Source organism: Sipha flava, unplaced genomic scaffold (genome assembly GCF_003268045.1).
Source record: "Sipha flava isolate LNK unplaced genomic scaffold, YSA_version1 35a_pilon_pilon, whole genome shotgun sequence".
In the NCBI taxonomy this organism is placed as follows: Eukaryota; Metazoa; Arthropoda; class Insecta; order Hemiptera; family Aphididae; genus Sipha; species Sipha flava.
The window spans coordinates 1902572-1920680 of NW_020273058.1; the positions used below are offsets into that span (position 1 = coordinate 1902572).

General features: G+C 25.2%; 1 protein-coding gene across 5 annotated transcripts; it reads right to left on the reverse strand.

The window, feature by feature from the left end:
* Positions 1-1365: 1365 nt before the first annotated feature.
* LOC112687755 (phosphatidylinositol 4-kinase alpha) lies at positions 1366-18078 on the reverse strand. Of its 5 annotated transcripts, none has more exons than XM_025560669.1 (37): positions 17979-18078; positions 17630-17769; positions 17333-17546; positions 17089-17262; positions 16681-16864; positions 16526-16618; positions 16276-16453; positions 16043-16220; positions 15764-15976; positions 15508-15608; positions 15282-15432; positions 14397-14583; positions 14135-14321; positions 13966-14060; positions 13745-13904; positions 13520-13676; positions 13316-13455; positions 12701-13113; positions 11577-11742; positions 11312-11515; positions 11010-11253; positions 10785-10942; positions 9782-9910; positions 9555-9706; positions 7659-7888; positions 6718-7010; positions 6003-6317; positions 5760-5939; positions 5567-5687; positions 5367-5510; positions 5158-5287; positions 4916-5087; positions 4725-4850; positions 4252-4374; positions 3185-3308; positions 1718-1877; positions 1428-1653 (listed from the first exon to the last, which is right to left on the reverse strand). In XM_025560669.1, the coding sequence occupies exons 2-37, from the start codon at positions 17717-17719 to the stop codon at positions 1428-1430; spliced, it is 6312 nt and encodes a 2103-aa protein (XP_025416454.1). In that variant the 5' UTR covers positions 17720-17769; positions 17979-18078. The 5 variants fall into 5 exon arrangements, with proteins under 5 accessions (XP_025416455.1, XP_025416454.1, XP_025416451.1 ...); XM_025560666.1 differs by having other exon boundaries at positions 17892-18034; XM_025560665.1 differs by having other exon boundaries at positions 17932-18026.
* Between the last annotated feature and the right edge of the window lie 31 nt (positions 18079-18109).

Below are 18109 nucleotides of genomic sequence, written 5' to 3' on the forward strand. Positions count from 1 at the left end.
ATTTCGTTTGGTGTAAAACTTTTTTCGGGAAGATAAAGAGGCAAGGGAGAGTCAAGATACTGAGTTATTTCTGCGCTGAGAGTCGGGTTAAATATATCAGGATGTGGCTTAAATATTTCAGAAAGGTGTTGACGGAAAACTTCGGCTTTATCTTCATCAGTTACAGCAAGAGTAGTATCATTTTTTGTTAAGGGTGAAAAATTTAAAATTAAATATAAATTCTACTAAAAATTAAGAGTGTAAATAAAATGATCATGTATAAAAAAAAGGAACAACATTAAATATTAAAATCATAGAAAAGACTATAGAGCTAATTTATTTCACCTTTTATTATAAATAATGATTATTATTAACTTGCCCTACACTTCTTACTTAGTATAATATACTTATGAAATCTACCTTAATCTATCTAAGGCTACGGTTACTATGTATGCGAGTTCTGACGAATTTGTCGTCAGAACAAAGCAGTTACACTATGCGCGGTTTTTGACATTCTGATGGTCAGTATGTTTCTGCCACCCAGGCAAAGATGGACGAACTTGATAAATTGTATTTTTTTGAAAGTCCGTTATTGAAATTATTGTTGTTAAATGGTAGAAAAACAGAGCATGTCAACGAGTTATTTTCTAGAAGAGACGACAAAGGAGAGTTTGAAATGTTATTTCAAGAATTGTGGGATCAACCGGAAAAGTTTTTCGAGTATTTCAGGATGAAACCAGAAACATTTAAATACATACTGGAGAAAATAGAAGAAAGTATTACAAAGTTCACTCATGTCCCTCAAACACCTATTCTCATACACGAGACTGATTAATTTATCGGGATCCATGGTTCAAATAAATAAATAAATTGTAATAATAATTATATAATAATCAAATCTCGTCAAAACATTCACATTTCGGACGAAAAAATCAAACTTATTTGAACGCTCAACTGTTTCTGACGACGTCGTGTATGTTGTGACGACTCAACGCTACCAGTGTAAACGATCTCATTGAAAAACAGGCGTTTGTTTGTTTTGACGAATACGTCAGAACTCGTCAGAACAATTATTCGTCAGAACTCGCATACATAGTAACCATAGCCTAACCTTGATATTAGTTTTTGGTACGAATGTATTATTTAAAAAAGGAAATTATTTAATGATTAATATTACAAGCTAAAATAAAGATGTAAGGTGAAGAAGAAAAAAAATAAATAAAAATGTGCCATATTGTATAATAGTAAAATGTATTGATGTAAATGGTCATTTTTAAAGAATGAAAATAAATAAAAACAATACCATAGCCATTTAAAGTTATTTTAATATAATAATTAACCATCAAAAGAAATTACAAGATTTATTATTTATAAGAGTACATTAAGAATTTTATTCACTTATAAATGTTTTATTAATTCTACAATAAATTAATTAAAAATAAAATATTCTAGCATGGGATTTGATTTTGATAAAGTTGTAAATAATCATATGCTATTGTTCTAAAGTTAAGGAAAGATTTGTGAATGACACTCATCATATATACTGCAGCTTCACGATCAGTGGATTGAGGTGCAAATCTAGTTCGTAATAATTTGATTGTTTGACCACGGAAACATGGTAATCCAGTATCCAACATTAAAGATACCAATGAAATAATAGCTTCTTTATAAGGTCTAAAATATAATGAAAATAATATTATTATTGGTACATAAATAGTTTGGATATAATCTTCATTACCTGACAGCTAAGTAGGCTTGTACGCATAATTCAGTAAACCAACGAAAAGGGGGTGCATCAATTTTACCTCCCATTACCATTACCATTTCATCAGTAAGTTTAATGTCTGGTTCAAAACCTAAATTACCTCCTGGCGATGACTCAAACATAAATCCAAAATCTGAAGAACAAATATGATAAATAAATATAGCTACAATAAATAAGTTACAATTATCAAAAAAACTAAAATTATTATATTATATACTATATATGTTACCGGCAATATATATAATATGAGCTTTGCCTATAAGGTATTTTGTATAATGCCAAACGTGGGGTAGGCAATATGATGAAAACAAACAAAATTGGGCATCACCTATTACCAAACACTTTACTTATCGTTTATCATGAATGTGAGTGCACAATTTAATGCAATACAGATTAATATTCTTTTATTACTATAATAATAATTCTGAGATACAATATAGAACATACTAATAATTTCATTACAATATCATAATTTTTATCGTCACTTTTGTGTTGCAACATGCATACGATTTATAGGAAGTAAAATGTTTATACCAAACTACAAATTTTTTTTAAAAATTTGGCCCTAATACTAGTTTTTTTATCTAATGAATAGTATAATGAGTTGATAAAAATTCAATCCACAAAAATCAGCCAAGAATTTTTAAAATGTGTTTGTAAGTCTATGTGTCAAAATAAAAAGTGTATTTGCCTTAAAAATAACATTTTGTGCACTTCAAAATGTCACTTTTCTACAACATGTTATGATAAGTAAATAGTAGTTTAAGTAAAATATTTATATAATAGTAATAATATAATAATAGATAAAAATTAAATTTTGTCCGTAATATGAGTAATAATGTATAATAATTATAAGAATTATAATGTAATAAAACATATAATAAAATTTTTTGTATTTAGCCTAAAAAAAAATTGATATTTTGCATAATGCCTAGGTATTTTATAAAATACCTAGGTTATATGTAAAATAATATTGAAAATTATATGTTTTATTTACATTGCCTAAAATGGGTCGGCAATTTGCATAATGCCTAGGCATTTTGCAAAATAGCCAAATTATCCATATTGTTGGTAACATATACATATATATGTTACTTGACTTATAACTATTCAAATTTTTTTTCTTTATGACATTCAGTTGTATTTTTTATCAAATATATTTTATTCTCAAAGACAAAATTTATAACTTAAAATAAAATAACTTACAGTAAAATAACGTTATTGAAAATTATAATATGGTAAATCGCTTAATAACAAGTCACTAACAAAAATTGAGTAAGTATCAATACTCACTTATCATATCATGTTTAATATTTTTAAATACAAACTCAATTAAGAATTAAATTATTATTATACGTAAGTAATTTGAAAAATAATTTTAGTTTTTAGTACAATAATATACATTAGTAAGTTGTTTATTTAAATGCAAAGCTGACTTACCAATATGTATAATATGTCCATCAGTATCCAACATAATGTTTCCATTATGTCTATCTTTAATTTGCAATAAAAATCCAATAACACTATAAGCTGCCATAGATCTAACAAAATTTCTACGGGCGTTCTAAAATGTAATACATTAAATCTTAAATCTTCATATATATTTTTACTTAATAAAAATATAATTCTATAGAGCAAAAGTAATTTCTCTAATAAGATGTACATTTACATTTATTTTGTTAATAAAAGTTTATTAAAATTTATTTTCAAACTAAATAATGTATAATTTTTTTTATTCATGTTTTGAATAAATTGATATTGTTTAAATAATCCTAGACAAGATATTATAGAACAACTCTATATGTACAGTTATAACTATAAACATATAGGTATAGTTTATTAAGTTGTTTAATTAAAAACTAGATTTTTATTAATATTAAATTATAATCAAAACAACATGAATATGTATATTTTTTATTTTTTAGTAAACCACACAAAATGTATATTAAGGTTCATTTTCCTCATTCAAATATATAGTTATTTTTAATTCATGACCAATTGTAATTATATGAATATATATATTTATATACATATTCATATAATTACTATAATAATATTATTATATATATATATAGATGATTATATTTATCAAATACTTTAATTTCAAATTAAGAACAAAGACAGAAGAAAATTACAATTTATTTTAAAAGATTCAAAATTATATAATATTATAGCTTTTGGATAGCAGTTCTAAAAATGTTTACGTATTAGTACCACTTATGAATTAGGAATTTGTTCACATATTACTTGAGTTGGTATACACAAGTTTATTAATTTGATATTCATTATTAATAATAATAAATTTATTTTTTTAATTATAATTTGTTTTGTGTAAAATCATTGAAATTTCCATGTCCACAACTAGTTCTATAAGTATCAATAGTTAAGAACTGCTACTTTAGATAACTTGATAATTTATTGTATAATTTCAAAGTACTGTATTCCAATTAATATTAGATAAATTATAAAAAAATAATGATAAACACAAATTTGTAATAAGATTATACCTGGAATTCTTTTGTATTTTCATCGCCATAAGTTTTGATGAAATATTCATACATGCCATAGTCAGTTTGACGACCTAATTGATCTCTTGATTTAGCATTAGGAACACATTCTATGACACCACACTACAATTTTCAAAGGTTTATTATTATTAAATACTAAGAAATAATTTCTAAATAACGAAAAAAATAATGTATAAGGTTAGGATCTAATAATATAGCATAGAGTTGAGCAATAATGCTTTTATATGTTTAAAGTAAAAAATTTTAAAATTCTGCACACTGTTTACTGTTGTATTATAATAATATTAATAATTTTATACAGTCATTCATTATATACATTTTATATTTAATAAATTATATTAGTGATTATTATAAATGTGTAATTATTTATGTATGTATATATATTTCCAACTATGAACTAATATTAGAACCCATTAAAAAAATATAAAATTAATATGTTTAATAATATTTACCCCTGGTGCAGTAGCAACTACTCGATATGGAAACAAGAATAAATCTAATCCAACTTGTTGGAACACATTTTTAAAAATACTAATAACTTGAAGAGCCAACATATCTTGACGTACGTCATCTCCAACCTTAATGATTTAATATATTAGTTATAAAATAAACACTTTTTTTAATTCAAATATAAAGATTATACTTTGAATATAGCAGCCTGCCATGTATCTAATCCCATCATAGAAGAGGAATCAATACATTTGTCATAATTAACTGATGTTTGTTGATTTGATATAGCCATGGCAGTTTGTTCTAATTCATTTATACCACATTTTCTTACTCGAAACCGAGCTAAATATGGTGCTTTAGCAGCACTAAAATATTACTTGTAAGTTATTTCATTAAATCATTAAAAATACTATAAATCACTACTAAAACATAAACCTTTGCATTGGAGTTCCACTGTTATAGTCAATATCAATAACCATTGCTTCCGGATTTGAAGGCAAATAACATCCTGCTTGAACTTCAATTTTGCTCAGTGCTTCTAAGCATGCACGTTTACGTTCAGGTCCTAGATTTTTTTAAACTATTGTTATGAATTTTACACATAAAGATAAATTTTATAGTATAAAATAAATTTTTTTTCTTACCTTTAGGGAAAGGTCTTATTTTGCCTGATATATCAGTAATTTGAGAAAAAAAGTCAAATTCACGTTCATAAAACTTCTTAGCAGGTCCGGATAAACAATTTACGATTGCATTAGTTAATGAATCTAATGTATCATAAAGAGCCGCTAAAAAATTAAATTATTGAAGAAAATTTGCAATATAAATTATTCAAATAACTTACTGTCTTTGTGCTGCATTTCTTCGTCCAAGTACATATTTGTCTTCATATTCCAAATTAATTGATGAGCAACTACTTGGGACCGCAATGAAATTGATTTAATAAATTCCAAAACATAACCCATCTATTTAAAAAAAAATAATAATAAAAGTATAATAAAATTACATGGTCTTTTAAAAAAAAAGGTTTTTCATACAGTATCATGTCGAAGAGTTTGCACTAATTGTGGAATGTAGAATAACACTGCATCAGCAGGATAACTTGCTAATACACGAACAGCATATTGTGCAGATATAGGATGTGGTGGATATTGTCTAGAAAAATATGACAATGCTTGGATAGGCGTAACCCTTGCCCATGTCAACATGTAAACTAGCTAAAACATTAAAAACAATTGAATAAAATATAAATTATAAAAAAGTGTATAGTTTTCGCATACTTCAGGAGCATCACTTAAAAGAGTTTCAGTTGTCACTAAATATTGTAAAGCTTCAGGTATGTGTGAAACAACCATTGGATTTGCTCTAACCATTCTACATACTTCTTTAACTATACAGTCTGCATTTTTTAATCTTACTGGTAGAAATACACAAAGAGCAGGACTGATTTCCCATGCAAGCCTTGTATTTTCACGTAAGGATTTATCAGGAACATTTTTTGATTTCCAAGAAGCAACCATTTCTTCTCCGGGTACATTAAGTTCAGAAAGACCAGTTGGATTTTGCCACGTACTTAAAAATTCAATTTGAACAGCCTACAAATAAATATTTAGCTATAAAATACAGAATAACATGTTTTAACTTACATAATTAAACTTAACTGTATAACATTATTAAATACATTTTATACATTTAATTAATTTCACTTTAGGAAAGCGAGCATGAAAAAAAGTACTAGTTGATAATAATAATTAAAGCAATATTATTTTCCATAATAATTTAAAAATTATAGTTTTAACTTTTTTATAAAACCATTAAGCTTATAAATATTATTTTATTTTTATTTTAAAAAATTGTTTTATTATTTATTTGGGCAACGATAATATTAGGTATGTCTTTTCAGATACATTCTGTAATACTACTATATACTTAATTATTAAGGTAAAACAAATTGTTATAATATTTCAATTTATAATTAATATTCTTATGTTTTACCAAAAGATCTAATATGAGAATTCGCTTTTTTATGTAATCTTTAACATATAAATCTTGATTAGCATTAACATGTTGGCGTTTCATTCGTAAATTATTGGCTGTACGTTTGTTTAATGTATTTGTAGCAGATGTCGATAATGGTACAGTATTCATCCAGCCTTGAGTAGTACCAGAATTACCAGAAACAGCTCCAATACTTGAAACTGTTAATTCATTTAATGATGAAATTGTTAGTTGATGGTCATAGTTCGAATTTCCAGAAGTTTGTAAACTACCACCTTGAAGATCAAAATCTAAAAAAATAGTAAAAGAAGTAAAATTTATAGAAATATTTATAAATTTATAAATAAATAAACAAATAGTTTATAAATAGAAATACACAAATAAATAAAAGTTTAACCTTCAGTATTATTAAATACAATCATTTTCCTCAATGTATTCAATTCTAAATTTTTTCATATTCAGTCATGATTTTATTGATTTTTTATATACCTGAAGATGAATTTTGAATTCAAAACAGGTCATAAACAAAAATAAATATAATAATACTCCAGATTAAGCTTTTATTTATTTACTTATTTCTATATCAATTTATGAGTATTAACTATTTAATAATTTTTAATATTTATTTAATTTTTAATATTTTATTAAATACTTAGTAATTTTATTTGATATTTTAGTGAATAATTAAGGAAACAGAAAATAGTATGCCAAAATTATAATTTCATTGGCAATAGTTTAGATTTGTAGAATGAAGTAAATTACAACAGTTTTAAATAATTAAGGTTTACCTTAAAATCATAATACTTAATAATGTAAGAAGTACTGGTTAATTGATTTTATCAATAACTTGCCAGTTGGTCTGTATTTAAAATTAGAATAAGCCATGCAGTGTCTATACAATTTAAAATATAATAACTGTATTTTATAATCCCATTTACCTCCAATAACACTAGCCATTAAATATTTCTTATCTGAATGCATTGTTTGCCAAAATTTAGTGAGAGCAAGTATGTCATCTCGTAGTTCTGAGCCACGTTGAGTTGGACATTGAACAGGTGTAGTAAATGTATCAAAGCAAGCACAATACACTCTCTCTCTAAGAATATTTTTTCCTAGTGACTTTGGTAATACTTCTCCTTGCAATAAAGTCAATCCACATTGTAGTAACCTGAAATGTTTTAAATGTTAGAATCAAAATATTTTTAAATTAACTTCATGTGATTGAGTATAAGATTAGTTAGTTTCATTATTAAAAGTTTCAGAAAAATCAAGTTTTTTATTTATATACGTTAAAATAAATTAATTATAGATAAAATACTATAAAAAGTATAATAATTATATATTTCTGGGAGGCAAACTTTCTGTTTATAAAAAATATACATATTTAATGTAAAACTTCTCAAGAATAGTATAAGACATATTTCATTTTTCACAAATATATTTATTTAGATCGAATAGAATATTTATAATACAAATAATTATTTTACATTTTAATATAAATACAATGTTATAAGTATAAAAAAACTATTTAACAGGAGTAAATTCCAAGAAATTAATTATATTCACAAACTAATATTTCATAATTTCGGTAATAAAATGTACTATGATTTTTAATTAATAATATTATCTTTTATAACAATTATAATAACAATAATTAATACAGTCGACTCTCAGTAACTCGAAGTTCAAGAGGAAAAAAAAAAAATTCGACTTACTAAAAATTTCGAGTTATCAAAAACTTTTAAAAAGTATATTTTTATTTTTATATAATATTCACATTAAAGAAATAAAAAAAAAATTTTACATGTTTTCATTTTTAAAGAATTGGTGTAAAGTTAATTGTTTTTGTTTAATTAAACCTATATTGTATTCAATTATATTTTCTAAAATACCGAGTGGCTTAAATAAATCTTCCATACCTTCATTGCCTTCAATATATTTACGTAATGTTTTTAATGCAAGTGTTGCTTCTTTATTTGTAATGGTGGATTGTACTTGTTGGTCTTCGAATTCTTCTTGGTTATCTTCATCCAATATATCGGAGATAATATCGTTCTCAGTCCATTCTCCACAAATATCCAAATTTGCATCGACATTGACATATGATGTAAAGGTTTCATCAATATTCATTTTCTCCATTAATTGATCCATTCATCGTTATTATCATCAGAAGGTTCATAAGGAGTGTTTTCATCGTTCTCAATTGAAGTTTTAAAACCTGATTTTGTAAAACAGTTTACAATCGTTCCTTTTTTTACGTGTCGCCATGCATTATCGAATAGCCGTATAGCATCCAATATGTTTATTATGATTTGATTGTTACCATTTATAGCCGATATAATTTTTTTTAGGCGAAAAATAATCGTCTTGATAAACTATTTTTAGTACTAAATTTGGATAAGAAAATTCGAGATGTCGAAAATTTGTCAAATTAATTTTCGAGTTACCAAGATTATTTAAACATTAAATGTAATTGTTATTTGAAGGAGAATTCTAATTATTCGAGACATCGAGAATTTCGAGTTATCAAGGTTCAAGTTACCGAGAGTCGACTGTATATTAAGTTATGTACATTATAAGTATATTTGATTCAAACCCATAATTTTCTTTAAGCAAAACGCATGTCTTATTATATTATTTAAATATGCAAAATTAGAAAAATATAATATAAGATAAAATAATAAAATTTAAATTAAACATGTATTTTTGAAATAACAATGTTTATATAAATTATCAGTTGATTTAGAATATTAAAATGTTTATAAATAACTATGAAATACAATACTAAATTAATATAAATTTTAAGAAATTAAAAATTTTATTCTCCTTATTACCTAAATCGTGTTCCAATTGCATCTATTTGTCTACTTATGAAAGCATCTGAAGTTCCAACACACATAGGTAATGATCGATGCAGCATCATAGCTAACATTTCTACTTTTTCTTGACTACAAGATTTTACATTGTCAACCACTTCAGATATATACTAAAAATATTTTTAGTAAATTTGTAGATTAAAGTCTTGAGAATATTTTTTTTTTTAAAAAAAAGTTAATCTTACTTGTACCCAAATATCATGAGGTTTAACAAAAGGAGAATTTGGTTCTAAAGTACAACCTTCATAGACTGCAAGTGGACTTACTTGTTCTAAATCTTTAGCAAATAAACCAATACGGCTATCTATTGTAAACTAAAAAAAAAAATAGTAAATCATAAATATTTTTATTTTAGTTTTACATTAAGATCATATTTATAAAATAAAATGTATCATTATTAGTGATGCACAACGATATTTTTTTCATTATCGATATCGGTTTATTAATACCAATATCATATCGCGATATCGAAAAACAATCGATATATCGATATAATTTATTAATTTATAATAATTTATAGACTAAAAAAAAATTGATTGATGATTTTTTTTTTTTTTTTTGGTATTAATATTTCTTACATTCAAAAAGAATAAATAATAAGTATAAAAAAGTTTTCAAATTCTATTATAAAAAAAAGTTAAAAAATTAAAATTGAATTAAAACTACAAGTACATTATTTATTTTTCATCTACTATAGGTACTATAGGTACTCCGAATATTGTATAATTGCTTCCTGAAAATATGCATACATTTAAAATTATTAAGTATTTAGCAATTAATTATTTTATTAGTATATGTCACTACGACCTCAAGATAATGGAGGTAATGGTACTATCTTAATAGAACTGATAATTGTTATTTAATTGTAAATATCAGAGACGATGTACTAACTCAACATAGGCAACAGAAAAAATGACACTAATTGTAAAAATCCAACAGTCACAGTTATATACATCTATTGTAAGGGTTTTATCATATTGCTTATCATTAATGTTACTCGTTCTTTGACATTGATTCATTGTCAAAACTTATATAAATAAAAAATAGAAATTTCAAATTGATACCATTTTTGATATCGATAAAATGTTGCATATTTACTTACAATGTCATATTTCAATATTGATATAGAAATACAACATCATTGTGCATCACTAATAATTATGCAGTATAAATTAATTATACATATACCTGCCAAGCAGCAAACATTTCCTGTAAAAATTGCAATTCTAGATCTGGTCTAGAAGTAGTTAACCATTGCCAACATTCAACTGCAGTTCTCATTGCTTTAGTGGTAAATAATTTAACTTGTGACCATGCAACAACATGCACCAATTTTCTAGTACATCCTTGGTAGAAATATCAAATTTTTATTAAAAATGTATTCGAACAAGAAAAAAATATTAAATATATTACCAGAAATTGATATAAGTAAAGCTGTAGCAGTCCATAGAGCATTATGGTGCATATTATTAATGTCATTGTTACAAGCAGCCCATACTTTGGCAATCACATTGTCTACTAATTGTTCAGGGCTATTCTCAGAAGCTGAAATCATACCAGCTACAATACCTGCAAAATGACTTCTTAGCCCTAAAGTTGTGATGTATAAGGAAGAATCAGTTTTCACACAACGGGGTCTTTTATCCAATGTCGTTTTCTAAATAAAAAAATCATAATTATAACTAAATATTTGTATTATGAATATTAATGTATACTGATAATGGTGCTGCATGAAAATTAAGGCCACTGCTTTGTAAGACGCTTTCAGTTGCTAATGCTAGGCCTGAATGATGCCAATATGAAGAACTGGGTATTTGAGTTAAATAATGTTGTAGATGTGATCTAGTAGCACTTGGAGCCCATTTCATTGCTTCTTGAATAAAACCTAACGATCTTGCAGCAAAGTCATTAGTGGTACTCTGAAAAATATTGAATGTAGTGTTTTTTTTTTTTAATTGGAAGAGTAGGTAAATTCATTACTTCTCTTGCTTCAAGTGTATCCATTAACATGAGTGTAAATGGAGAAGATGGTATTTGAATACTAGGTGTTTCATTATTAGGATTTAATTCTAAAGAATATGATAAAACTTGAAGTATATCACACATAGTCCAAAGTACACGTTGATTCCATAATAAATGTGGAAATCTGCAATGTAAAATTAATCTTATTCAAAATATTTGAATTATTATTAACATAAAATTTTGTAAACCAGACATATAGAAGATAGAACAAAACATAGTTGACTAATTAAGTGATACATTTTAATACATATCGATAATATATATTATTTTAGATAAATAGTAACAGATTACTCTTAAGAGTAGTAAATTCTAAGATTAAATACAATGGAGGGAGCTCTTGTCTATATTATTGCATATACTAATTAGTTGCAGCCTATTTTAACAAGGAGTAATTTGGAGAATATTTCTTACTTATTTATTATATATAATAATCATAAATTGATGTACGCATCAAATATACATATCATGATATTAAACTTGCTCAGCACATAGCACTTACTCTTTTAGTCATCTCAGAAAAAAATACTTAACCCATAGCTATATCCATTGAATAGAATCCATAGAATCTAAAGGTAAACTCTATGATAGGTAAAATTAACATAACAACAATATAAAGCTACTTTCTTTACCCTCCATATATTAGTGACATGGTTCTACCACTATTGAACGTAAAAAACACTAAGCAGCATTAATTATGGATCAAAATAATTGGTCAATTGCTTAATATATTTGTCGCTCATATTGAAACTATTAAAGCAATGAAATTACTAACATTTAAGATCATATCATTATTATCTCCATATCATTACTAAAGTTAACTATTTATATATATGAGTATATATTTAATTACATATTTAATATTTTTATGCACATATATAACTAATTTTGTCATTTATATTAAAATTATTTAAATTTAATATTCTAATTATTATTATGCATAATAGTTTTTATATATAATAAGAACATGAAATTAATTGTACTGGTATGCATTTTCCAGGTTTTAATAATAAATTATTTACATTCATACATTCATACATTCCATACATTAATAATTATTATTTTTATAAAATATTAATACATACTTGCTAACAAGTCCAGAAAGCCATTTGTCAGCAACACATTGAATTAATTTGTGTATATGATTAAAATTAACCAATAATAATTGGGCATGATATTCTAATTTTTTTTCTCTAGTCTCATCTTTTGCTTGTGTAGACATGGCATTTAAAAATAAGGAAAATACTTTATCCCCAACACTGGAAACACAATGCCACAATCCAGTTTTATCCTTCTGTATAGCATAGTCTGATAAATAATCAAAAATTGGCTGTAGACTTGGATCATTAGAATTTTGAATTCGCATAGTTTCCAAATAATAAACAGACAACAGATAGGTTGCCTGAGCAAATGATAATTTATTAACAGCTGCTGTTACTTCAGGTGGAGCAGGATTGAGATGTTGGAGTATTTGAGACTTAAGTTCTTGCAACTGATTCTGTAAAAAAATAAAAACTACTGTTAAGGATACACATAATTATAACTAATAATTACTTATTACATAGTACACACATGTAGGAACATTACATTAATAACCAAATGGTAGTTTTAAACATAATATTCCCCGTAACACTACTATATTCTTAATGTATAAAATACATATTGAAACACTGTCAATAATTTCAAAATAGGGAGCTTACCAAAGAAACACTTTCATTTCTAACAGCAGAAGTATATTGAAGCTCACGCATTTGTGATCTTGTTGAAGTTTGTGTAACAAGACATGGGGATTTAATAGCGATTTCCTTAACACCATCATACCATTCACTAGGCCATAATCCTTTAAATGTCAATTAATTATAGTTTAAAATTAAATTAGAAAACATAGTTACAGTTATATTTACCAGAATCATTAGTAAATCCCATAACTACACAATACAACCAAAAATCTCTAAATAACTTATGTAATCTCGGTTTTGGCTGAATAATAGCAGGTAAACGGCGTATGAGTACAGCAATTACTGGAATTAACATTCCTAAATTTCCAGCACTACTAGAAGCCTAAGAAAATACAAAATTAATAGATTATTTTATTGTATGTATTAATATACATATAATCAACTATTCACTTTATTTGCAACTGGTGCTTTTTCTGATGCTCGTTTTCCTTCAAGACCAAGTTGTACAAATAATTCTAATAATCTAACAAGAAGTTCATTCATTTCATTTTCACCTTTAATATTGCCAGCAATATTAGCTAAGGCATTGATAACTGCACCGGAAACATGCCTTAATAACAAATAATTGTATGAATGTTAAGTCTAATAATTAATACTATAATTAAAAATACCTATATTGATTTGATTGATCATGACTGTATAAAGCATTACCTGCTTCTACAGTAATTGTTGAAAACATGCGCATTATTTCTTCATAAACATTCATCTATAAATAATTAAATATTATTATTGATCTAAAATAATTTTAAGTTAAAGAATAAAATAATATCAAAAGCTTACATCGCATTTCGCTATAATCATACATCCAAGCTGATCAACAATAAGTACATCAATAGAACTAGGCACACGGCAGAATCGTTGTTGGAAAAATTGCAAAATAGTATCTGATGTCTTAGCAGTGTCTCTTAAACTAACAGCAATATGGCCTAACATCACTATAGTATTAGCCTGTATTAATGAAGAATCACTAAAAACAATTATTATTTTATTAAAAACATTTTAAAAAATTAGTTAATGTAATGGTTCAAATAAAATATATTACTTTTTAGATTTTTCAGCAGTGTATAAACGATTTGATAAGGATGCTAACAATGCTGGTACACAAAAAGGATCTAATGTATATGCTGCTCTTAATGCAATACAAAGATTTTCAATAGATGAATTTCGAAGTCTTTCAAACTGTGATTCAACATGATCTGATATTGGTTTTATCTCATTAACACCATTAACTAAACAATTTCAATATAATTTGTTATTACATAATAAGCTATTAGTTATATAACTAATAGATTTTATTTATTTTTGTTGATTTTAGAGTATAAAATGCTGTAAAATAATACTGAATTCCAAATTAGTATTATAGACCTTGATATACTTTTACACTAAAGTTTATATGTATATTTTCTAATTCGTTAACTCAATCAGAGTAGTCTATTTGGGTTTAATTTACTTAAATATTAAAAGAAAAAAGATGAATATATCTAATACATTTTAATACTATATACTAAAAGTTGGAAATCTAATATGGAATATTTGAAAAGCAATGAATTAATCAAAATCAAAATAGTTGATTAATAAAAATATAGGTAATAACCTACATACCTGACTTAAAGACAGTTGGTTTATTAGTCAAATTTTACCTAGAAGTTTGATCCTATAGAGAAGCATAAAAAAATACTTAATAGTTTGCTACACAATATCACAGTTTTTTATATTTAAATAAAAAAATAAATCAGTTTTTTTATATATTTATGTATGGAACAAAATAATAATATGATCCTAATAAATTGAATATATTCAAATATATGTCATGGTGAAATAATATTAAAAAAAAAAGCCTTTAGTGTTGAAAAAGTAATAAAACATGGTCTCAAATATGAACTGATACTAATCTATATTTATTCATTTAGTAGGTTATTTTTCCTACCTGTGATTGTTAGTCCTTTGGGTGTTTGTTTTTCAGAATGAAATTTATTCAATTTTGATAAAATTGGGGATGGTTGAACAAGAAAGTCCCGGAGACACTGAATACAGGTACTGGCTATACTTGGAAATTTCTCGGATAATTTACCTAAGCCCTGCAATCAATAAACATATTAAAAATGTGACTTTAACAATTTATAATTAATTAAAATTTAAATAATAATTAATACCTCCATACAAACTAGAATCAATGGCATGTGTGCTAATGCTTGTTTTACATTATTACTGGAGTTTATTTTTTCCATTAAACGTCCACATAAATTATCAGCGCCTAAATAGTATAAGTATACAAAATAATTAATACTTTATGAAATAATGTTAAAAAAAAATAAAAGAAATTAAAATTATATAGATACTATTTTTTTAATTAATTTTTTTTTTTTTTTAATATGTTGTAAAAAATTATTTAAATGTTTTATCATATACCAGCTTCATCCCTTGTAGCCCAAACCAATAAATCCACACATGCAGCATTTGCTAAAACATTAATTTTAAACTTATTTATTGTTGTTAAATGAGATTCTTTTTCTTCCCGGTCAGATGTTTCTTGTAATACACCAGATTGCAACTCAGTTTGACCATTCAAAAATAAATCTTTTATAAACTCTTGAACATCTTTAGTAAATGGCAATGGTAAATCTATAACAAATGCATTTAAAAACAATTAATAGATAAGCATTTAGTATCAAACTTTGAAATAAATACCTTGTTGATATTGAAGTAATTCTCTTAGTAAGGAAGCGATTACCAAATTTAATATTTCACTAAAACTACGATAGCAAAATGTTTTACTCTCACCAGATATATGAAATTCAAGAGCCAAACTATCCACAAATTCCAGTACGTCGGAGGTAAGAATTTTTTTAGCAATAGATAGAACAGTCTAAATACAATTAATTAAGAAAATAACTTGTTTATTAATAATTTGCATTTTTTACTTGTAGATGGCCCAAAGGAAACATTAAAGTAGATGATTTGTGATCAATAGATGAATCAGTAAATCTTGTATATGGAAATTGGTTAAAACTTGATCCGTATTTAAAAAAAAAATAGTTTGACATATTACTTGGTGCTTGAGAACCCAATTTGCACTCGGATTTGTATACCATTCTATTACTATATAAAAAAATAATAAAAATACCATTTTAAAATGTATTTAATGTTCTAATTTTTAATTAGATGATTTACTTGAGGTCATTCATTGGATCGAGTGAACTTAATGTCATTATATCAAGTGAAGCCAAATTCAAATTTAAAGACAATGATCGTGGAATGATTGAACTAAAATAAATTAAACTATGATAGATATTTATCAATAAAATAAATATATTAACAAATATTACCGAAAGTTTGAAAAACTCTTCTTTTTAGCTATGTTAAGATCAGGAATAGGGACTGGAGTTTGTTGAATAGGAGCACTAGGTTTTGGAAACAAACGACATAATAATGGAGGATCACTCAATGTTGCTCGTCCCATTGATCTAGCTAAGCCGATGAAACATGGAATAGTTGCTTTACATAATGTTGCTAAATATTAACACATATTTTAATAATTAATTATACAGAAAAAAATATTAATTATTTTGTTAAAATTGCTTTAAGTTAAGTTTAATTAAAAATATTTTACATTCCGTCACAACCCCTAAATGTACATATCTGTACAGATGTATACATATGTATATGTAGAATGTTTTTAAAATATCTAAAGATTCAAATAAATTTATAACTCATTAAAAGTAATAAAAACATACTTTTAGCTATATCATTTAATTTATCAGATTTAGCCGATCTAATCATATTTGATAATTTACTAAGACATTTTATTTGTGCTTCAATGATTTTTTCTGTAGAAGCTGGATAGCGAGTTGCAACATCTGTCAATAATGTGTTTAAACAAAAACTCATTCTTTCAGAAACTGGTATTCCTTTAATAAAAATAAATTAAAATATTGAATCCATAAAATAAATACTATTTATGAAACAAATATTACTAACTTTCTCTAGGAAAGTACTTAATCTCATCTATCCATTGCATTTTCCCTAAAGCATTCAGCAATTTTAACAAGTATGGTAGTATTTGATCAATGTGCTGAAAATTTGATTCCAGTAAGTAAATTCCTAATGCTATTATTGAATCTTGGCCTCTTTGATCTATTTTGTAAATTCCTTGATGACCTTCTTGAGGACATAGTGAATACAATGTTTGAACCTATTGAATGTGTTAAATAACAAACCATTAATTAAATATCTTTCATGCTTTATTTTTTTAAAGAAAAACTTTCAAATTATTACTTTTTTCCATGGTATGTCCTTTTGTGAAGCTAAAGATCGAGCTAAATGTTGAATGGTTTTTTGAAAGAAATTCTTTTCATCCATAGCCATTGTGTATATTATATACTACACTTTAGGTATTAATCTTAAACGTACATTTTCTAAATAGATTTATAAATTTTAATTATAACAACTAAATAATTATGGAATAAAAATTAATAATTAATTTATTACTAATAATAAAGTAAATTAATCATATATGTACATCATATATGAATCATACATGTAATAATAAAAGTAGTTGACCTCGTATTTGAAATTACCATGTGAAACATATTATTTGTGTCTCATAAAAGGCCAGTTGACTTACTAATATAACTGTAATAGTTTATTTCTCTAATTGTATAACTTAACTATCCCTAATTTAGGCACTCATATCATATCACAGTTTTACGGTCTTAAACCGTGTATCACGTCAAAACTAAAAAGTCAATAGTTAAA